The 24087-nt window shown below is 40.5% G+C and overlaps 1 protein-coding gene across 4 annotated transcripts; it reads left to right on the plus strand.

The window, feature by feature from the left end:
* The first annotated feature begins 415 nt into the window (after nt 1-415).
* On the plus strand, nt 416-24043 carry map7b (microtubule-associated protein 7b). 4 transcript variants are annotated; one of them, XM_085381547.1, is made up of 19 exons: nt 416-528; nt 11245-11415; nt 11613-11690; nt 12318-12481; nt 13477-13594; nt 14556-14666; nt 15773-15868; nt 16988-17107; nt 18235-18407; nt 19207-19349; nt 19494-19717; nt 19796-19946; nt 20041-20212; nt 20855-20959; nt 21045-21095; nt 21193-21217; nt 21338-21464; nt 21551-21735; nt 22757-24043. In XM_085381547.1, the coding sequence occupies exons 1-19, from the start codon at nt 483-485 to the stop codon at nt 22765-22767; spliced, it is 2271 nt and encodes a 756-aa protein (XP_085237673.1). In that variant the 5' UTR covers nt 416-482; the 3' UTR covers nt 22768-24043. The 4 variants fall into 4 exon arrangements, with proteins under 4 accessions (XP_085237673.1, XP_085237674.1, XP_085237675.1 ...); XM_085381548.1 differs by having other exon boundaries at nt 18259-18407; XM_085381549.1 differs by lacking the exon at nt 15773-15868.
* Nucleotides 24044-24087: the final 44 nt, after the last annotated feature.

Raw genomic sequence — 24087 nt, forward strand, 5'->3', positions numbered from 1 at the left:
AAAACATAAATTCTACGTTGACTAGCTATGACAGGTCTGGAATAACAGCGTGTGCTTTATCTTCAACATTTATCGAGCAACACTTTGCCTTACCGCCACCAGATGTCAGTATAACACTTCATCTTAAGCACCCTGTTTCGCTTGCGCCTCTTTCTGCCTTCTAAACCTCTCCTTTTAAACTCAGGGTAAATTCAGGTGGATTTACTACAAAAAAAAACTTTTTTCAATTAAAGGTTTATTTATATGTTGCCCAGGATCTATGTGAGGTTTATGCAGTCCGAATTAAATTAAGTCGCGTAGTTTAAAGTTTACTCATTACACATTCATGTAACTTTTACTAGTTTCTAGTTTGTTTTGCTGATCTGATACTGGTCTTCGTTGTCCCCTCCACCTGTCCGTGGGAGGGGCCCCGGTCCCGGTGTGTCTCAGGATCATTCCCTCGGGTTCCTGCCGCTGATCCCTCTCAGCTGACGTCAGGAGAAATGGCGGACCAGGATGGCAGCGACACATCTCCTCCGGAGTCCCAAGGTGAGTTGTCACCAACAGGAAACTTTACTTTGACAAAACTTTTTTCTTCTTCTTCTTAAGGGGGAATAACAGTTGTGTGAAGTACTGAAGGGTGCTTGAGTGGGTCTGTTTTTGAACACTGACTCTGAGCTAAAGAGAGACTCGGAGCCGGTCGGTCACGGGAGTGGGATTAACTATCAACCAACTCACCCAACCGGTTACTTTACGTTTACCAAACACGACTTGTTACGTAAGCTGCTGTAATACTTATTTATTTATTTATGTTTTACCCCTTTTTTGTGAGTCTGTGTTGTAGCTGGTAGACATTTTGAGCTTCGGCAGACACCTGTTGCTTACAATTTGTCACTTCGTCGAAATCCACCTTCAGCTGACGTGACAGGTGAATTAATGAAAATGAGCCGCAGGTTGTTTTCGGGATGGCATAGATAGAATATGTCTTTAGGCTACAGCTTTGTTCTCTGGCTCTCACAGGTGGATTTATATATTCTTTTGAACTTTGAGTTGGCTTATTAATACCCCAAACATGATCATTTATACTCTCGTTATTCATTTTTACAACTTAAAATGGCCACGTCGCCTTGTAAGTGCATTTTTAGCTTGTAGGTCAATGTGTGTATAATGTCTTTGGAGAAATAATACAACACATACAAACTGTACGCCTGTCAGTTCCGGAAATGTCACCTATCAGTGATCTTGTAAAAGTATGTTGGGTTTTTTGGCTGCCAAAGGGCAGAGATCTCCCGTATCTTACACCCCTTTGCTTCACTTTTAGCCACTCCTCAAATAGTAACGATATAGCAGGTGATTCCCATTCACTCCTAATGGCAGAGCTGTAATAACTAGAGGTGGGCGGATCGACCCAAACATCGATAGTATCTGGACCAACCCTAAGTGTTGGTATCAGATCGATACTAGCATGAAAAGATCGATACGTTTTTCTGTCCAGTGAATTAAGAATTTTTTGGAAATGAAAAATTTTATTATTATGCACTATGAAAAATGTTTTAACTTTATTCTGTTGACTATTGCATCTATTTTATTTAAAGGCAATAGTGCGCTGAAAAAACAAATGCTGACCAAAGTGCTTTAGACATGGGTACATTTACTTTCCAGGTCTCAAAAAAAGAAAATTTCAAAATACATGAAAAGCTTAAAGATGTGTGGTGTATTATTAATTAATTATTGTGGAAAGCAAAAATCCCAGTGATTTAGTGTTCATTTAAATGTGTGTCCCTTATATAAAGCTGCCTTCAGAAGTTAAAAGTATCTGTTCATGTTAATCCACAGTGCATCCAGGCAAAGGTCACCACCTTCACTCAGTTTTTCTTGAAAATGTATAAAAAGTAGATTAGTTTAGATGAAGGGTTTGGATAGGTGTGAGAGTCCCTTATAGCACACAGAAAGTTGCATAAACAGTATTCCAGTGCTTTTATAAAGACCTGGAACCCAGTTAAGTATGCAAAGAATTATTGCTGCATGAATTACAGTAAGAGTGATTATGTTCACGTACTGCGACACAAGCAGCCCTGACAACTATATCGTAGGCAGAATGGGTGCACGGTGGGCATGACCTTTTATTGATTTGAATGAGTTGAGATTACTTACTTTAGGATTACATAGCATTAAGCTCAGCTGTTCCACAAATGTCCCCTGCTTTGACCTAGCTTGACCTGCAGTTAGACAGCAACTAAAGCCACCAAGAGTCATACATACAGATACAGAGGATGAGACACTAAAAGAAAGAATTCATATTTTAAATTTATTTTGCAGCTCACAAAAAAATTACTGCCAATTACCTCTAATCCATGCATTGTAACACTGCACAGATTAATTAATACTTGTTAACTCTGTATTTATAAAGAGGTACTGCAGCTTTGATCCAATCAGAAAATAAGTTCCTAAGATGTGGTTTATCTCCTGTCATTACTACCTGCTTCCCAAATCATCCTTTTTGCTGCTTTGTTCATGAGTTGCCCTGCATTCTGCCTGCACAAAAAGTTACTTCTGTGGGTGATTGCGGTGTTTTCCCAGATTCGCTGTCAGTTTGGCCATCCATCACACATTATGGGATTTTCTAGAAATTTAACTCAATACTTCTGGGTTAAATTTGCATACAACTCGGCTGTTATACTTTAATTGTACACTATGTCAAACATTATGTCATTCAGGACCCCCAACATGTCAGACCCAGGGTTAGCAATTAAACTTAACAATAAACGAAATCTTTTTTTTCTTGGTTTCATTTTACTGTATTCAAATGTCCATTCTCTTCAAATGTCTGTGTCTAACACACACATTCAGTAGGTGTGAGAAGGGTGTGTTACCCATCCTATCAGGTTAAAGTCTGAGTGTAGAATTACAGCATTGCTCTCTCCTGCAGAGACAAAGATCAGATTGCTCTTTCATGAATGTGTGCGTTTGTGAAGTGTGAGCTCTCTGAGGAGATGAGACAGCAGGACTTGTCCTGAATTCCTTTATATAGTAAAGGAATAGTGGAAAAGGTAGTGGTTTGGAATTATTTTAGGAAATACTTAATGCTTTTGCTTATGTACATATAAAGTAAAAGAAACAGTGGAGTTGTAACTTTAGTGGCTATGTTGCTTTTCACAGCATGCAAGCTATCGCACTTGTTTCTCTAATCTCCATATTAGTTTAGCTCAAGGATGCATTAACAGTAATACAAGTTGAGCCTGGTGTTTTTACTGTTACTATCCAGGCCTTCAAAGTTTGAAATACTCCCCCTTTTATTTCACCCTCCCTTTCATTGCATCTGCCATATTGTGTCACCTTTTAAAGGTTCTGAATTTGGCTACAGAGCCAAGCAACAATAAAGTTGCACTGCAACATTATTGTAGATGCAGTGCAACTACAATAATGCTCCTTGGTTAAATATTGATGTGCTGCGTGTTGTTCCTTCTGCATTCTTGTGAAGCTGCAGCAACATATGAATGTTCTCGCTCATCGTACATCGCCGTGGCATCCTAAATGGCTGATGGCTCTTTAAGTGGATGGTGGGGTGGGGCTATATACCATGTGCTCTCTGTACACACCCCTTCCACAGAAGCAGCTCCTGTACTGCAATATTTGATTTGGTGTGTGCATCCCTAGTTGCGTGTGTGACTGTGTACAGCACATTAAAGCGTGTCCGTCCTCTGCTCTCTCACTTCCCATGCGTCACTGGTCCATGTGCTGCTGTTGTCAGGGAAACCCTTTGCCAGCACCGGCTCAACTTCCACCACTGGATTCGCACTGAATATTTTAACAAACCCCGCTCTCCTCAGTTACTCTGTGTTTGTGTGTGTGTGTGTGTGTGCTCTGTGCAGTCACTGCCTGGGTGATATGATTCTTCTGACAAGTTTGCATTCACACAATAGACCTAGCAAGGGAGAGCTGAAGCAGGAGAAAAAGGAATGCAGTAAAAGTAGTGACAGCAGAGGCGTCATCTCGGGAGTCAAAAGAAGCACAATCCTTACAGCTCTCAACCAAGCCAGTCTTGTGGATTAAGTCTTCTTTTCTAAGCCAGACTGCAAGAGCTCATCCTACAAGAGACTCACTCACTCTGTTTTACTCTCTCTATGCCATTGCAGGGAGTATGGACTTGGCTCAATGAGCTGCTCTGTTTGTCTCTTCCACGCTCTCCTTCATCCACCACATTTACTTTCCTCCATCTCCACCGCCTTTTTTCCCCTATCTCCTTACTCATGTTTCTTCTTCTCTCTGTCGCTTCTTCCTGCTGTCTTAAAGTCAGAGCAGCAACCTGAAGAAAATTGCTGTTAGCACTAGCTATTAGCTACCTACGTCTTAGAGAAGGTGGCTTTTAGGGGTGACCTCGTCCATCATCATCCTCTGGCATTCAGGACAGACCTCTTCCCCCACCTCCCATCCTCACCCAGCATCACAGGGTGGGATGGGACGGGGTTGGGTGAGTTAGGCTGGGGCTCAAGGGTTAGCAACAGGGTAGGCAATGCCAGATAGTAAAGGACGTGGGGAAAGAGGAGGTGGAGGTGGGTGTTTGCAAGGGAAGTGGAGGCTGAGGAAGCGAGGTAACCGTTCAGCTATCCCAGCACTTTTCACCATCACTGAGGAGGAGGAGGTACAGAGACGAAGAGATGCTTGCAAGAGAAAGACAAAAGGTATGGATGAAAATGAGAAAAGAAAATGAGAGCAGTGTAAACTACATTTTCTCCCTTAAATACTGTGATGTTTGCGCTGACAAAAATGTTAGAGAGAGAGAGAGTGTGTGTGTGAGAGAGAGAGAGAGAGCGAGAGCGAGCATTATCTGGGGCAGAGAAGCTCTTGGGGCACAGAGATGTTTAACCAGACTCCAGAGAGTCGCAGCAGTTTAAAGAAAGATCTGAAAATGTGGTCCATTAAAGACAAATGTGTCTACATGCAAGGCTAATGATGTTGAATAAAGAGGTAGGAGTTGATACCCCTAGCAATATGTAGTAATTGTTTGATTTGTGCACAGTTTGCTTTTACAAAGGAAAACTCCTCTAAAACTGTGAAGCGCAGCCATCCAGAGACAGGCGCCTGACAGGTGTGATGAGGAAGCACAGTTTTACTGTTTGTGTGAGTGAAAATCAGCTGACAGGGCAAGATTGACTCAAGGACTGCAGATGAGAATGGAGGTGCGGCTCACTGTACATGTGATCTAAATGCATTAGTAAGCAGAGCAGTCGGGATGCTATTACAGTTGGAGCAGGCATAAATGTGCCACACGTTAGCTTTCCCTTTTCACACAATTCAGAAAGATATAGTGTTAGATTTAATTTCATGCCTTATCTAATGTTGAGATGATGCTGTGACCAGTGTTTTTTAGTAGAAAGAACAAAGCTAGATGGTTTTCTTCAAGTAGTGTAGTATTACAGACTGACTCTACAAATCATGCATATGCCACATTATATATAAGGAACAAGACAAAGTGGCTAGTTTCATTTCTAGATAATTGCATTTCCTGTTTGAATCCAACCATCTCATGCTGAGGGATGTGTAGTTGCATCATGGAGCAAACATACATGTAAGATATGATTGAAACAGGTGGAAGGAGAGAAAACTGCTGGGTTTACTGTGAAGTCTGAAATTGTGAAGGAGCTGCTTTTTTTCACAGTTATCTTTATTATGAAGACATGGTGGGTGCTGTTGATTGGACTGATTCAACACACGACTGTTAGACTAAACTGATTTGTTTTGTCTCAAATAGTTCTTTCTACTTTGACCTTAGCCTGTAATTTCTCAGTAATGGTATGGACTTCATTACTCATGTACAAGTCAAATGGTTGATGGAGCTATAAGAAGTGTGTGGATTTTCATTTGCCATTGATTGTTAATAGTAAACAAGATGACTTTATTTGAGGGCATTGGTTTGTATGCATACTCTAGGCCCGCGGACTAATTACATTTGGCCCGCGAAGCCATACCAAATTACTATTAGAGCTGGCCTACTGGTATTATACAGCTAATATATATATTGTTTAGTATTAAGTTTTGCTTGTTCCATATTCAGTTTTTCAGCAAAACGTGTTTGAGTCCATAAGAAAAGATTCATTCTTATACCTGGAGGAATAAATATATTTCAATAAATATTAACGTTAGCCTGCGACTTTGTTCCAGTTTTGAATTTTGGCCCATTGTGTATTTGAGTTCGACACCCCTGCTCTATTGTCAGTGAAAATTTGTCGAGCAAAAATTTGTACTAACAAAAAATTTTTAAAAACTTTTGAAGATGGGAACATTCAAAATTTTCCAGTTTTAAATGACAGAGTTTTCCTCTCATGATCTGATTTGCAGCTTGGCCCTGCAGCAGAAGCCAGCGTTCTTGCACCTGTTACCCAGGCCTGAGTGCCTCTCCTAGAGCTATAAAGGAACACTCCCATCCCTGCCCCCCCCCCCCCCCCCCCCCTTTTTTTTTTTCCTCTGGTGGTTGGGGCTTACAGTTTAGCTTAGCATTAGCAGCAGCTAATCCTCTCAGGCTGAAGGGAAGGAAAGGAGCCGTACAGCGTGCTATCCGCTGGCCTGGACATCGGAGCATTAATCGCTAACTCTGACCATTTAATCTGACTGGCAATGAATGCAGATAGATTGGGGGTGGGGAGCGTGCATGCACATACACACATACATGCAAGCAACAGAACGGAGGGAGGGGCGGGCAGATTAAACGGTGACACTCTCACGTCTCACTCTCTGTTACACACATACTCTTGTTACACAAATATACATGCATACACATGGACAAAAGGATGGGGTTTGGAGAGCTGCCACAACCTGTCTCACACACTGGCTCTCAGCAGCAGTGACACCGACCACAGCTGACCTCTCACTCTTTCTCTCACCCTCTCGTTTTCACTTCCCATTTTTTCTTACTCTGGAAACAGTTGAGTTTTGGATGGATTTCTTTTGACTGCCCTCTTTGCCCCCCCTCCACCTCACTGCAACATGGATTTCATTGGGTCACTCTTTTCAGTGAAAGATGCTTTCAAGAAGTAGGAATGTGGTTTCTGGTCCTCCGATTCGACTAGTCAGAGTGGGATGCTTGCCAAGAGCTCAGCAGGTGCAATCTTGGAATTATGAACCACAATCCAGGTAAAGCCTTAAACCCAGAATTTTGTTTTGCCTTTATTTAAACTATTGAAACAGCGTACAAAAGAAAGGAAGTGACAAGACTGACTTGCAGCAATGGTCCTGTTTGCTAGGAGTTGAAATATGGGACTTAGCTGCAAGTTTGGGGTTTTTTTTAGCCCTTTTGGTTAGCACCATAGCCTCTGAGCTATTGGGTCACCTGTGTCCTAAACTTTTGCTGCCAAATCCACACTCATCTAGTACAAGGTACTTAATTGGGAATGAACAGGACTACAAAAGCACCAGCATCAGTATGCTTTGGATTTGGCTTTGTCCTCGAATATTTCATTTGAGATCAAACCATTGCCATAGTGTCAGTTTTAATACGAGGTGTTTGCTGTCAGTTCAGATGATCCATGTTCTTTTTTTTTTTCTAAATGGGCTTCAAATGGGCTGGGGTCCTTAGGGACTAATTAAAGCGCTATACAAATACAGGTCATTTACCAAAGATTCAAAAGGATATGTGTTAGCCTAATATGAATTTAAACACTAAGAACTCATAAAGACATTGCTTAAAATCACATCAGCTGGAGTGAAACCAAAATATTTTGTACATCTGTCCTAATCTTTTGAATCTAGACTTTTGTAGGACTTCAGGTTTAGTATGTGTAGATTCTTATGTTCCTGGTTAACAGTTGGTTGAAAATATGAAAGAATCTTATATAAAAGTGTAGCAAAAGGTGGTGGACATGAGTGTAGCCAGACATTTATTACTGGGAAGTGGAATTATGTCACACATGAAACTGACTTTGGTGTGTTTGCGAAGGCTGTTAAGCTGCTGTCTATTGCTCACAAGCAAATATGCTCGCTGTTATTTGAGGTTTGTCGGTTTATGACCTCTACAACAGATGGGTGAGTCTGTGAGACGCAGTAAGAGGATATAAGCTGCACAAGTCCAACATATTAGTATTTTTTCTGTAATATTTTCAGCTGAAAAAACACAGACAGTGCAGATTTGCGATGTTATCATGACACTGCGTCATCTGGAAAAATGTTTTGAACAAAGGAAACAATGAGAAGATGTATGAACCAGAGATGTGGAGATAAATTTTGTCTGGTTATCAAATTCCACTGATTGTTATAAGTAAAAGGCTTTAACTGCTTTTCGTAACTATATTGTACAACATGCATGCACCTTTTTCAAAGTATAGGAATTGAAGGAATGCATTCGTTCTCCATTTACTTTTATCTGCAAATGCTCTGAAGGACATCTAGCTCGGAGTTACAGTAAATATTTATGAGGTAAATCAAGTTGTGTAAATATGGGCCACATTGTTAATGTCAAAATTTCAGTTCCTTTATTCCAGTAATTTTTTAATAGTTTAAGAGGCAATCCTCTTTTCTCTTCTTCTTTGTATTCTGAATATTTCTGTGAGAGTGTGGTTAATTGATTAAACCGACCAATTGTTAATCTTTTCATACTTATTCCTACAGATGACTGTTCTACTTACAGTTTGGGTGCGAGAGGCGCGGTACACCCTGGAGGAGTTGCTAATGTTATTTAATTTCACATGGGATGAAAGTGTCTCTCTCTTGTCTTGACTTTTTTAAGAAGTGTTATTTCTTATTATGTAGTTTTAAGTATTCCCAGCTGATTAAAGTGAAGTGCATAAATTTAAGCTGTCAAATTAAAGAAACTGGTTGTGGTCTTTGACAGTCGCCTACTGGCTCATTGTGCGGTAGTCCACTCGGATCATTAAAACGCCCACTCCATCACAACATGAAACTTGAAGTCAACTTGTATAAATGAAAAGGCTCATTACTTTTCCTTTTAATGCATTTGCAGGAGCTCCTGGCCTTTCATTCAGACTTGACTTCATCTCATTTAAGCCATCTTTTTTGTTTACCCAAAAGCCCATTCACGTATGTCTCGTTAAGTATCTGACTTCAGTGTATTATCCTCATCATTCAATAAACTGAATCTTTTGTTTGAGGAAAGGGATTTCAGGGGAAGAGAATAAACAGACCAGACTTGTTTTTACGTGGCCCAGTCCAGCCTTTCCTCTCATAACAATAGCCTATATTAAACCACTTCCAATGCCAGTCTACCCGAGGCAGGGCAGACCTATGAATGCTTGTGTACACACCTCTGTAGATGTTCCATAGACTGTGACATACAATCCGTCTGCAGCTATGCCCTCACATCCTTGGTCTTTGTGATTCACCCTAAAAACCTCTCGAGGTGTTTGGATGGAGACGTTAGTGACAGTTTAGATTCATAAGACTTTCTGCAAAACAAAATATCATAAATTACCAAGTACAGTGAGAATAAAGTGAAAGGAGGAAACTGTTTCTAATATACTAAAACTGATCAGCTTGCAAATGAAAAACGGCATTTGAAAGTAGTAGTTAGTGGAACTTGTTGTGTTCAGACTGATGTTCTCTTTTACCTTTTAGGAGGAAGAAGGTTCAATTTTTTTCTCAGTCCTTGATCAAATCTTTATCAACTCTTAAGCCACACCTCATGCCCTTACATTTTGCTAGGAAAATGGGGAATTGTTGCAGTGAGTCAAGAGAACACATGCAGACATAAATGGAAATACAGTATTAGGTTTGTGCAAGCTTTTTTGTAATTTCCAGCTGTTGTTAATCTAGTGTAGGTTTTTTCATTGTTGTTATTGTTGTTGTTTTAAGGCCTGCCACTTCTTTTGTCCTCACTGCACAAAAAGCTGCGAAGCTTTTTGACTAATAGCAGTTTTTGAATCACCTTATTAGTGCAAAAATATTCAATTATGCCTGTCAGACTGTTATGAGCTTTTATTTTTTATAGATTAAAATAAAGAGGAACAGAGTGTTTTTTGTTACCAGCTGGTAGTAACAAAGTCCCCAAAGATACAACTTTAAATTGATTTTAAAACTGAACGATTCATAGGTCAGTGTTAAGTGCCTTAACAGGCAGACACACAAACCTCTAAAATGACCAGGTAATAGAACTGGAGGGAACGAGTGGAAAAACCCAAAACAAAAAAGCAAAAAACAACTTAAAAAGACCTTCAGAAAGTCTGGAGAAGACCACTTCAAGACCACAGACAAGTTTGGCTGCTTGGAAACTAAATATAAAGAAATGAGACACTTTCGCAGTACTGTAAACAAGCCTGGAAGGAAATAGTAGCATGAAATCAATCAAAAAAGCCAGGATGTTGAGAAATGATTCAGTGTTTACTCTTAATGTTATGTACCGGTAACTATAAAATTCATTGAGAGACAGATTTCCATCTGTAACTCTAGATATGAAACTTGTACTCCATCCTGTCCTCTTTCTGTAAAGAAAAGAAATAGGTGATAGAGAGACTTGTGTAGAATAGGGCATGATGGCTGTGATAATTAAAGTGGAGTCCATCTTTTTCAGTTTATCAGATTAGTCAGGGGGGATGATTTATTTTGGTCTTTGGGTTTGTGGGACAGGTTGGTCTCTGTGGAGACTGAGGAGTCTCTCTCTTATCACCACACACAGGAAAGGACTGTGTTGAATGCTTGCTTAGTACACCTACAGTATTTATTAATAGTATACAATTTTTCTAATCCTACCCGTGTAAATTTATGTGTCTGGTTCATCTGCATCAGAGCCAGTATAATGCTCTGTGTCCAGGAAGCTAACCTGAAAGCGCTGAGTCACCCTATGGTGCAATTAATCAATAGCCTAGCTGTGAGCTTGGTGGAAACACTGCAACTTCATGGCCACATCTATGAATAGCAGGAAGACAGTGAAGTGCATATTGTTTTATTGCATTTTGTTTTTCTGTTAAGCAACTCAGCAAAGCCTGAAAATGCCGGGGAGACCACCTGCAGAGATTTTTGATGCATTTGAAATTTTTTGATGGTAAACTGCTATTTCTTAAGCATTTGGTTGAATATGTTCATTTTTATTTTAAGCAGCAGTTTGTTCTACACACAATGTTCAGTTGAAGTGTTGTTGAATGGGTTTTATTTAGTGGGAAAAAATTTATTACAGCTCTGGGTGAGGAGCTGTGGAAAGTCTTTCTGATGGTGCTTCCTAATGTGCAATTATTATCTTGTATTTTTCTGTATCTCTTTTCTCCCACTTTGTCTCTTCTTTTGTTGTTTTATTATGTGACACTTGTTTGTCCTTCTTTGCAGCATCGTACTCTCACTTTAAGTCAGAGGATGGCACCGTGTCTTCAACCACCCGTCCCAGCTCTGCAGGCTCTGGGCAGACCTACACTCCCAGCCTGACCCCTACACCCACTCCTACACCTAGTCGCACCACCAACAGCAACAGCCCCAGTAACAATGCTGGCACCAAAACAGGTGAGTCCCACATACATTACAGTGTGTGAATGTGTGTGTGAATGGGTGAATGACTGAATGTAGTGTGAAGCGCTTTGGGGTCCTTAAGGACATTTACCATTTACCATATATTTCAATGAGATTAGTTTGTACCGTGTCTCAGCATTGACTGTTTTATGTCAGGCCTTTAACATTCTTCACTGTTGTTTGTGCTGCAGACTCGCTGCTCTTCAACAAGATTGACGAGAGACTTAGGTTGGCCCGTGAGCGCCGGGAGGAGCGTGAAAAACAGAATGGTGAGCGTTCTTGTGAGTTTGACAGAGAAAAGAATAAAAGTTATCTTTTTTTGGGTGTTTTTTTTTTTTGTCTTTCCCACAACATATTGTGACTGAACTTGGTTGGTAGCTGTGGTGAAGTGCCAGTTTCTCTGGCTGTTACATAAAGGCTAGGTTCAAGCCAGGCGGCCTGTTGCCATGGATTCCGTATTACATAATGGGACAGTCCATGGGACAGCTTTCAGAAAGGCTGGTGTTTTGGATATTAGAGGGTGTGTGTGTGTGTGTGTGTGTGTGTGTGTGTGTGTGTGTGTGTGTGTGTGTGTGTGTGTGTGTGTGTGTGTGTGTGTGTGTGTGTGTGTGTGTCAGTATAACCAATATAATACAACAGATGGCTTTTTGGAAGTCATTGCCTATTTATTCATGTTTTAAGTGTGGGTTTTTTTTCACACTGTTGTACACTGGTCGCACCTCTGGTCCCAAGTAAGGGGCTGAGGCGTTTGCGTTGTGTTGAGAGCTAAAGCTTTCTCATATGATCCACAGCTGACACATCACATTACTGCTATAAGCCTTTTCGTGCTGTGTGCAAGTTGCCTGTTTTTGTTTTCTTTTTTCAAACAAATTGTTTATCATGTTTACATGCGCCAGCTGCCAAGGAGGCCCAGTGGCAGGCCCGTGAGGAACGAGCCAGGCAGCACTATGAGAAACACGTTGAGGAGAGAAAGAAAAAGCTGGAGGAGCAGCGGGTAAAGGAGGAAAAGAGACGGGCTGCCGTGGAGGAGAAACGTCGGCAAAAAATAGAGGAAGACAGGGTACTGACGCTCCCCTCGTTCACAACTGTGCATCCTGAGTGTTACACTCGTGAACACACAAAGGCTAACCTCTTACCTGCCACCTGCTTCCAAGTTTTTTCTGAAACACCCATCCAGGGAGGATGGGGGGACATGGATACTGTATTTGTGTGTTTAACCACTCCTTTTCTCGTATAAAAAAATGTAAAGAAAAATTGCAGATCTGTGAAGTAGTCATAGATTTCCTGTCCAGCAGTAATTAACTTTACAGCGATTTGACGTTCTAATTAAGTTGTTGATTTAGTGAACTAGAACATTGATGTGTCAAAGATCTGTAACATGACACTGTAGCAGCACATGTTGATGACTTTGCATAAATAGTAATAATAAATCTGGATAGTTTTTTTTTCTATTGATACAGTAGGTTTTTAACTTTTTACTCCATAAAGATGATATTTGACAACCTCACCTGTATGAGGTTTGACATCTCAGTATATAGCTGAGATGTCAAAGGGTAGCTAACTTTTGATGCACTCAGTCATTTTATTTTATAAGCAGGCCTGAAATATGACAGAAAGCACTCAGTTCAAACCGCTTCAATGGTTACTCTCAGTAGGCTTTCAACGAGTAAAGAGTTACATCTTAGTAGGAAATTAGGTTTGGATCTAAGTCTTCATTTTATAGGAACGTTATAAATTTAGAAACAAGGACTGTAGGAGAACAGGGAAACTACTACTACTGCTACTGGGCCACCAGATGCCCACCGTACCTCAACTTTCAGTGGACTCCAATTTCTACAGCCTAGAAAGTGTCTATGGTTCCTCAGCTTTAGCTTTAGCACCAGCACATAGGTTGGCATTTCTTTCATTCTATCTGCCATGTATTGCTACTTTGGATGCAGTCAAAGCACTCCATTCATTCAGAAGAAATGAAGAGAGAGAATTTGCTTAGCACTTGGTATGTCGGATGGCTGTTTGTTTTTTTTGCCATTGATGTTCTCGTTGTTTTGACTGTAGGCTCGTCATGAGGCAGTGATTCGCAGGACTATGGAGAAGAGCCAGAAAACCAGACAGAAGGCCAACCGTTGGTCTTGGGGAGGAACTCTGCAGACAAACACTCCCTGCACAACAGCTGGTACTCTTACATATATCACATATATAACACAATACCTGTTAACACACAGCACAACACACCATAGACATAGTCAGTTGTACAGCCATTTTTTCCCCCTCTGCATTGGTGCTCATACACCTTATGCGTGTCTCTGTCAGTGCCTCTCTTGTATAAATATGTCTGCCTGCCTCTGCGTGTCAGTATTGTTCTGCCATGTTTATATTTGAACTTTTCAGATCCGCTGCCCTCTGTTGTTACTGCATATTCACACCCTTCTCTGCCTCTCTCTCTTTCTCTCCCCCCCCCTTGCTCTCAAATTCAAACTCTCTCTCTCTCCCTCCCACTCTCGGCTCGCTCTCTACCTGCTCTACACTCTTTGTTTTCTCTGCCATTGTCCTTTCCCCTCCTGGCCCAGGTTTTGTCGAGTCAGCTTTCCTCTATCCACTCGACCTTGCTGGACTGGAGCACATGCAGAGTGCTTTCAGTCTCTACTACAGATACGGAATGACATCCCAATGTGAATATAAAAGCACTGTGTGGGTTAGCTGGCTGGCGTTAGAACGCTGGCTTTAGCACTGTAACTGTTCAGCACTGTGTTAGCTCATTCTCTTTAGTTTTCATGTAGGCCAGTGTGAATGGCACGACATGTAGTTTTGCTATTTCACTCGCATGTAGCAGTTCACGTGTGACGTAAAGTTATATCCCCAGGCACAGGATCATTTACTCAAGCCATTTTAGTTTTATTTTAGAGGACATAAGACCCATTTAGCACTAATCTGTTTTTAAATATCTTTCCTGTCTTAGCAACAAGTTGGTAGTTTTTCATACCTAACCTGAATTAACCAAAATAGAGAAACCCAGAGAGATGACTGACTTCAGCTCTCTTTCTTCCCCTTTTTCTCTCCTTAAATTTCACCAATTCAATATAAAACTGATATGCATTTGTCATGTTTTTTTTGTTGTTGTTTTTTTTGTATTCTAGATGCTGATAGGCGCTCAGTGTCCACAATGAATTTATCCAAGCATACAGACCCTGTCATTACCAAGCGCCTCTCTTGCTCCTCTGCCACACTCCTGCACTCACCAGATCGAGGTAATAAATATACACACACAAATACAGTTCATTACATCCACTGGCAATGGTCAGCTTTTGACTCCATCTTGTATAATTTGCCATTGTTATGAAGTAGTCTCTTGTGACAGGCTGTAAAGCACTCATTGTTTTATTGTGATTAGTTAATTAGATTTGGGATGTTTATGTGACTGAAACACACTTTTTATGTTATAACTATGTATTGTGTAGCGTGTCATTCCCATTTAGTTAATATGACGCTAAATCCAGCAGAGAGTTAACATAGCTTAGTTAAAGAATGGAAGAGAAACACCAGAATCCAAACTTAAATCAGATAACACTCTTAACAGGAGAAGATGAAATATTATTACAATGCAGAAAAATTTTCACTGCTAGATGTCAGAAGAATTCTGTTTTCATATTCCTCCAATGTCCTTCCATGGCATGAAAGTCTGCAACTTCTCTTCTGCCTTTGCCATACTACATATGTGGTCGGTCTCCAGCCAGATAGGTAAAGCGTGATTAGTCAGAAGGAAGGTGTCCTTCTCGGTCACTGTATTCAAATATGGTGGGGTATATTTTAAATGGATTAATTCTAAGTTTATGAGAATGCATCAATTTTTTGGAAGATAATGAATAATAATGAATGTATATTTGTATATTTATTATATAATGTATATTTATGAGTACTTTATCATTTCTTTCTTATGAAATAGCCTAAAAACGTCAATAACTGTACCTTTAATTGGACACACATACTTTTTAGGTGAATTTTTCCCAAATTTACAATAAAGCTACACTTCAAAACAGAAACCATTAAACAGGCCCAAGACGGTGTGAAATATGAACAAAGTAAAATAGGAAGTTATTTGATTAAAATGAAGACAAAAAGAACAATAAAACTGAAAAACACTACCGGTAAATAAAAAATTTGCCTTATGCTAAGCTAAGCTAACAAACTGCTGACTTGGTCTGTTTTTCAGATGTTAGACCTAAATGAATCCTTGCATGAAGTAATCAGCAAGAAAGCAAATAAGCAAATTTCCGAGTTTGAGCTTTTACTGAAGTCATTGTTGAAGTCTAACCATCGGGTCATGCATCATTTGATGTTTGTATGCTGCTGACAGGCTTTCAGATGAGAACAGTCTCCTCCCCTGTCATAAACAAAGCTCAGTCCAAACCCCACCTGCATCAGGGAAAGACCAGCCAACAGAAAAACACAGGTTTCTTGTGGAAATTTTTTTGGTCTCTTATACTGTTCCGACTATGTTGCAAGCAACAAAAAAGATCTTGGGCTGGAAACTGTAAAATAATCTGTTACTTTTGTAGAAATTTATCAGTGTAAAATTTTAAATGTAATATTCTGAAAAGAGAAACTTTGATTTGGAGAGCCTACCATGACATGACAAGCTGATCTAATATCCTTTTATGTATAAATATACATTATGATTATTGAAACAAATGCCCACAGTCCAGCACACACGTGTTGGCATTTGTGCATTTCATCTGAGGGATCAAGATTTTTTTCTACCCCCCCTCTAACGTGACCCCTTTCTCTAATCCTCAGTAGGATAATCTTTTTGTTTTTGTGGGAACACTGTATGCTGTTTTTATCCTGGCTGTAAAATTGGCACCCACATTAGTCATAAAATTATAATTATGCTCTTGTTCCCATTATTATATTATCAGAAGACACCGCACACTGAGGCACTGTGAAGCATCACTCAGTGAATTCTAAAAAACTCTCAAACATGAATGTTTTTATATATAAAGTAATAGAAATATAAAAACCCATTTATTGCTACAGTTTTCAGCCCAGATGTATCTTTGACCTGCATGCTGACACCTGCAAAGCACTGCACGTTTTGTCTCATACTGTGCCGGATCTCCTTTAATTGGCTTACTTATCAGGTTGCCGTGGAGATTAATTTAATAAAATAGCCTTTTTCTCCGAACTACCTGAGGTAAACTGAAAGCTTTTTGCTTGAATGATTTCCCAGATAAATTGAAATTTCTTGAAGATCATTTTCTTAAAAATGACATGTGTCCTTTTATCTTGCACTGTTTGTCTTTGCCCTTTTGTTTGCTCTTCATACCACGGTGTTTGCTGCCTCTCATAATTAAACAGATGCATGAAGGTGTAGGTGTGGCACGGCAGTCTGTGCATGCTTACAAATTCACTTTATTTCTAACCTGCAATGCTTGACAGTGTTGGGAAAGGGGGAAAATGCAGTAAATATGTATAATTTATAATCTGCTTTGATTGTTTGCTTAGGCAAATAAGTGGGTAGTTTGTATTTGTAGCTCTTATCAAAGCTCACATGTCACATGCGTGTGTTCAGGACTGCGCCGCCTTCCACTGACGCCATGGGAGAGCAACATGGTGAACCGCCTGCAGCAGCCAACACACTCCTATCTGGCCCGCAGCCGCAGTGCAGTGAGTCTGTCAGGAGACCAATCAGGTAACACGCAACACTGATTTTATAAAACAAAACATTTAAAGCCCTTTGGCTCTTTAGATCAAGATTCTCTTGATCTAAGGCAGAGGTTTTATTAAAAAGAGTATATATACTCTTTTATGCTTGGTCTCTTGACCCAAGCAGTTTCGGATGCTAATCTGATTTGCCTGGACTTAAAGCATTACACTGTCTGAAACTTCCTTTAACAGCGTGTGTCAGGCACCCAAAGCTCACGCACACAGACACACATGCACATACGTCCCCCAAAACAAATAAAGTGATCTGTTCAGGAAATCTTCCTCTACTGATGCCATGCCTTGTCACAGCAGCAGGGAGTTTTAGATCATTTGTGTGTGTTCCATCATTGTTTACATTAAGGGAAAGAAATAACTTCTAGGTAAACTACTTGAATTCACTCACTCTTTTCTATTCTGCCCTCTTTGATACATTCAGCATCATCTTCAGCTGGTGAAGAGCATTTCTTACATGTATTTAGATGTTTTTGTTTCTGTGTGCTTGCTTGCTTTGTATGGTTTTGGGTCTATTGTGTGGATAGCTATAGTTTGTTCTAACTGGGTGACAAAGTAGAAATGCTTCCAACACTGGGACTCTTTACAGCAAGTAATGGTTTGGCAAACCATTCCTGATCTAAATATCTTTAAGCGTATTGTGTTACGTTTTTTAATGTGATTCTTTTTTTTTTTTTTTTTTTTTTTTTTTTTTTTTACTAACCCTAATCAACCAACCAAATCCTTATTTTGTATCACATAGACAGTCTTTGTCAGACAGTGCCAGGTGATGGTTGCAGTACATTCGCAGCTGTTTGCACTTTTTAGTAGCACTAATTCTTTCTTTCTTTCTTTCTTTCTTCTCTGTTCCTACCATAAATATTCTCCTCATTCCTCTCAATCCTGCGCTGGCTTCTTCAACCCATGGCTTTCCTTATTTATTTATTTATTTATTTATTTATTATTCATCTTGATTCCTTCTCATTCCTGTCTTTGTTTCCTGATCCTTTTTCCTCTGTGATCCATTTTATCCAACACTTATTGGTGTCCTACCAATTCTCACACTACCCCAATCAATACTTTCAAAAACACTGTATACTCCCACCTTATACATCACCCTAGCCATGCCTGTGTGTCCTCGCTCAGTTTCCTGCCACCCCATGGGCTCAATGTCCTTCAAGGCCCTGCAGGCACAGCCACTGCCTCACTGTCGCAGCCAGGAGAGGAACTTCAGCAGGGACGCAGCTTCCTCGTCTTTAAACACCCCGCGCAGGAGGACAACCGGAACAACACAGGTAGATTTCATCAGCTCATGACAAAATATCTGGGAAATAATATTTGTGAACAAAAAGCAACTCATCATTATTTCCTGCTACTGATATTACAGAACGTGTTGACGTAAATCTTTTTTTTTAAATCATTTTTTTCAAGCACCGAGTAACATTTAATTCTTCTACTTCTTCAACTTTGTCATTTTCAAATTGATTATGTTTCTGATCAAACAATATAAACAATAGATTAGAGTATCTGTCATCACACACACTTTCATTCACTGTTCATCTGCTTCGTGACAGCTTATTATGCCGTTAAGATCTTAGAAAGAAGGCCCCTTGTATGCCGTGCATCCCACACACTAACATATCACTGTGCATGTGAACTGATAACTCTCACCCACTCCAGAATACCGCTGGTGTGTCATTCATACAAGGTCAGTGAGAATGTACAGATAATGGATGCAGTGTGATTTTTTTTTTTTTTTTTCTCCAAATTAAAAAGACTGTTTTTCATTTTGTGACCTGTTAAGTGTGTTTTGTTTTTTCTTATTTTGTTTCTGAGTTTGGTGCCAGAGGTAATCTAAGCCTAACCCTGTTACTCGTCATCATATTGTGTGGCTACTATCTATAGGGCACCTTCTAAACCATCCAGTTACCTTTGTGTTGCATTAAAGGACATTTTTCTGGAAGAGCAGTTTTGATGATAATGTGTTGTTTGCTTCCCTGGGTCCTTACCTGGTGGTGTTTTAAAAAAAAAAAACTGCCTGTTTTGACTCGTGCATGTTGTCTTTTGTTTTTACCGTATCTCCTGAACCAACAGCGGCAAAAAGACCGTGACAGTGTCAGGAAGTCATGGAGCAACCTGACACTTCCACTTGCTCCTGTTCTCTCATTGCCCCCAAGCAAGCGCTCCTCTTCCCCAATCAAAAAGAGCGGTAAAGTGACAGCACCCTCTCCTGGCAGGTCAGTTACATTTGATAAATGGGGAATATTTTGAGCTGAAATTGAGTTTTACAGTTTTATTTGAAATGTAACGTGGAAGTTATTTTGCTGATATGCTCGAATGATGACTATTTTTAAAAAAATATATACTTCCTTTGCTCACAGACCTCCACAGAAACCAGTGGGGCGACCTCCAACCCCCAAGTTACTAAAGTCTCCAGGGGCAGAAGATCCTGGAAATCTTCGTCCTGTCAGGATCACACCTGAGAGTTCCCACCCTTCAACACCCAGAGGAGAGGAGGATGATGAGCAGGTCCTCAGCCCTCCTCAGCCTCGACCTCAGCCACTGGGTCAGAACAAGAGCTCAAATGAGCAAACGGCAACCAGCGGTGAGTTATGAATCTCTCACCTGTTTCACAGCTACAGTTTATTACACTGGTCAGCATAACTTTTATGATGCCTTCTAGAGAGTGTAAGCAGTCCACCAGCTCACAAGCCTTCAGCGGGCACCACAGACCCGGAGGAGGCGAGTCGTATCCTGGCCGAGAAACGACGGCTGGCCCGCGAGCAGAGAGAGAGGGAGGAAGAAGAGCGCAGGCGACAAGAGGAGCAGGCAAGGTGTGCAGGCTGGGCTGTGTGTGAGCATGTGCATGAGAGGGAGTGTGTAGTGCTGAAAGGCTGCATCATTTTTGACTTGGTTGTGTCTCACCAGATTAGCAAAGGAGGAGTTGGCTCGCCGAAAGGCAGAGGAGAGAGCAAGGAGAGAAGAGGAGGCTCAACGCCAGGCCGAGGAGAGGAGGAAGAAGGAGGAGGAAGAGGAGAGAAAGGCAGAGGAAGAAAGACTTCGGAAAGAGCGAGAAGAGGCAGAGAGACTACAGAAACAGGTCTGAGATTACAGATGTTTATGTTGACTTGTTTTGTTTTTATGTGGTTGCCACAAATGGCAGCAGGTCTGCTGCTGGAACTTTCAGCCTGTTCTCATTCCCGGGGTGTCAAATACAGACCTGATGGTGATGCAGAGACACACACAGATGTTCTCTTTAGCATAACTACAGTGATGCGCCAGGTTATGGCAAATTACGAGACACGTCTCACTCCCAAACTTCATATGGATGCTTGTAAAAGGCTTCTTGGCAATGTAAGGGCACTGATTGGCAGGAATCACAATTTTTCAATGTGCAGGGTTAATGTTGTCAAAAGGGAAAAGTCTGTTTTTAAACCTAACCAAATATATTCTGCTGCCCTAAACTCTCAAAGGGAACATAAACTGTACTTTCCAGGCAAAAGAAAAATGTACTGCTTATGTATTCGCCCCAATTCCAGCCTCCTAAATCACACTTTGAAGCTCTTTAAAACAGACCTCTTATATCTGAGAGCCCATCATTGCAGCTCCAGGTGCATCCAGGCTTTAATGGGAGAGTACATCCTGTGTATATCTGTGATATGCCTGCTACACACTCGAGGGCGAGAACACGTTGGAGCACTATGGACCTATTAATAAGATGAAATGCTTTTGTGTACATTAGAAAGAGGAGGAAGAGGCTCGACAGAGAGAGGAGGCAGAGCGACTGAGGCAGGAGAGAGAGAGGCACTTCCAGAAAGAGGAGGCTGAACGACTGGAGAGAAAGAAGGTAACGTGACCTCACATTATAAACACGCATAAATTGCAAGGTACAGTGTACATTAAAGCATTTTTCTTTTTTTCTAACCCTCCAGCGTCTTGAGGAGATCATGAAGAGAACACGGCGTTCAGAGACAACTGAAAAGGTAAAGACCAGAGAGAAAATGGAGTAAACAAAAGTGTAACAACTATCCAACTGAACAATCTTTGAGTATTAATTCCTTTTTTTCATTTCATCACCAGAAGGTCAGAAATGGAGACAATGCAGGTAATTTAATATACCGTTTTTATAATTACTTTTGCAGTAATATATCTTTCAGATTGTCGTCAAAACATATCCTCTGCAGTTGTTGTTCCTGACACCAGATTGATTTTCTTTCACCATCAGTGAACCCGACCTCTCCTGCTGCGTCAGCAGCAACTGAGACACCAAGACACAATAGTAACGGCAACTTAAGCCAACCAGATCCCACCCCAAACCCCAACACCACAGCACTGAGCCATCCTGACCAGAGGTACAGTCAACAGCCATGATATACAACAGCCATACTGCTTGTGATGTCATCAGGTCTGACACTGTTATTTTTTTTTTGGTTTTTAGGGAGAATGGGGAGTTTGAAGAGGTGCTTGTACTGCCTTCACATTCCAGGTTGTCTCCTCCTGAAGGAGAGGAGGAGCAACAGCAACAGCAGGAGGACAACAGAGTTCCTGTCCTAGCCTTCTCAGAGAATGGTCTACTGAAACCTCTAAGCAGAGTAGACGATATATCAGCCCAGCAGGGAGCAGGTGAGAAGGCATCCACTCTCTGATTAGCCACTAGTTCCTACATTTATATCCCATTACTCCCCACCCCCTTCTTCTTCCTCCCTTAGTTTCCTTTTGATAAAATTACAGAGACTGTCATTCATTCTGGTCACTTCTTGGTGTGTGTGCGCATCTTGTCTTTACAAACCTGACTTGATGAATAATGTCCTCTATAAATTTTGTGACAGTCTTCTGAGGCTCTGGTGGGCTCTTTGCAAGCTCTATGAAAGAAACCTCAGCAGTGTCAAAATGATGTCATCGGGGGTATCTCAGATTGAGGCATCACATTTTACCAAAAAATCGAGTTATTTAATTTTTGCTGGACTTTGAAAGATGAGGGTGTCTTACAGACTGGGACGGGACATCCTGGGTGGGATGCATCTTCTCAAATATTTCTTCTTTATGTGTAACTCTAGTCTTACAGAATAACTCTTCAATCAATTCTTGTAAATGAAAGCATGTACAGAGACATCACTGTGGACTTTCAAAGTATCTAAGCAGTTATGTTGAAGTAGAGGTGTAATTTTCCCATGGGGTCAAATGAGAAACTGGGACATTTGTGGAGAGCACCAATAAGCTTCTGAAGATGTCTTTTTTTTTTTTTAAATTTAAAAAAAAAGTTAACAAGAAGAAGAACTGTTTCGAGCATCACTGACCAATTAATTTTCCCATTAGGCTTAAGAGAAACCAGGACACCAATAAGCTATTGGCACAGAATTGATTGAGCAGACCTGAGTACAGCTTATTGGTGCAGTCCTCCACAAGTTTCTCACATGGCTTCATCGCTGCTACAGGCTGCTCTGTTTTTCTGTTTGTTTTTGTTTTATTCATTTTTGTTTCATACCAAGAAGCTCATTCAGATTATGAAGACTTAGTATTGCACTTTCAATATAGTAGCTCAAGCATTGCAAGTTGAAAGATCATATTTTATTTACAAGGAAGTGAATAAAGAAAATATATTATATGTCCTGTGCTTTAAATTCTTTGTACCTTTGATTTGCAGATGTTGCCTGATGCCCTGATGCAACATGACGATTCCACACCCACAGACATGAAGGAGAGGTCAAACAGAGAGGTGAAGTACAGAGCTGTTGGACTGAATCAGTAGGACAACTCTCAGCACTAGATTCTTCCTTTCTTCCTCTCCTGTGACAGAAGAGCACTGTTCCCAAAGATGATGTCTCCAAACATCTTGCAAGGGCATCACTGAGAGAGATTACTCTTCCCTCATCCTGCACTCTGTGGGGCAAAGCTTGTTTTTCTGTATCTGAACATGATTACACTTGGTCATCATGTATGTTCTGTGTATAGCCACAGGTTTCCCTGATTCTTAAATGAATGTCCTGAAATCACAGCAGGGCATTGAGGCATTGAGTGTGTATAGTCTTGTGATGTGCGTGATTGAGAGCGCGAATGAGAAACTGACAAAGATGTAAAAACTAAGATCAGCTGTCAGTCAGCAGCTGTGATACTTGAACATTTTTGAACTATTTTTCTGTAGACAGATTGTGATCAGCGATGGGACTTTAGCTCAGGCCCCAATCTAGCTTCGTTTATGAATTTTTGTCTCTAACTGGAACCTTATGGTTCTCACAAGGTAATATTTCTGCAGAAATGTGAGAAATAAAGTGTGCTACAGGAATAATATCAGTGCATGAAGTTGTATTAAGACTAATGCAAAAAAAGGTATGTCATGTAATATACTTTACTGTTTCTACAGTGTTTAAACTAGGTTATTACTGGGGTGGAACAGGTGCTGGAGTATTATGACTTTAGGTTTAATAATGACAAAAATGAACATACTGTCATCTGAAAACTGAAAATGTAGGGTATAAACGTCAGATTTTTCTTCAAATTGCTGTACAGATAAAATGATTTGTCGTCATTGTCTTTATGTTCAAATTTACAAAAACGTGCTTCATTATTAAGTTATGCCCTTTCATTCATTCACATTTTAACCCTGTCACAGTTGCACCTATTCTACATCCTGTCACTGCCTGTAAGCCACTTTTTTGGCCAAGTAAATCCAAACTGGATTGAATGAATTTACTGATGTTATTGTTAAAATAATCAGATTTGTTTCCAAGGATTTGACAGATGCTGCTAATTATGACATTCCTTGGCCTTAACATAGTGTAGAAGGAATGATGTGACTTTGCTTCATGAGCTCAATCGTTTTGGCCCTTTGCCCAAACTCCCCAGTGGCTTTTTTTGAATTCAGTATGAATCATCAAATATTTGTGTCACGCAGTTATAAATAATGCAACTCATAATTCATACCACTTCTCACTATAGCAAGACAAAAGGTGGAAATTACTAAATTTCTAGAAGCAG

Source organism: Rhamphochromis longiceps, linkage group LG15 (genome assembly GCF_057381845.1).
Source record: "Rhamphochromis longiceps isolate RC_006_pf linkage group LG15, R_longiceps_female_GT1.1, whole genome shotgun sequence".
Classification (NCBI taxonomy): Eukaryota; Metazoa; Chordata; class Actinopteri; order Cichliformes; family Cichlidae; genus Rhamphochromis; species Rhamphochromis longiceps.

Coding starts and splice junctions, on each gene's coding strand:
- map7b (XM_085381547.1), top strand. CDS start 483: ATGGCGGACCAGGATGGCAGCGACACATCTCCTCCGGAGTCCCAAG. Junction 529..11,244: donor ATCTCCTCCGGAGTCCCAAG/GTGAGTTGTCAC, acceptor CCTTCTTTGCAG/CATCGTACTCTCACTTTAAG. Junction 21,096..21,192: donor GTTCAGAGACAACTGAAAAG/GTAAAGACCAGA, acceptor TTTCATCACCAG/AAGGTCAGAAATGGAGACAA.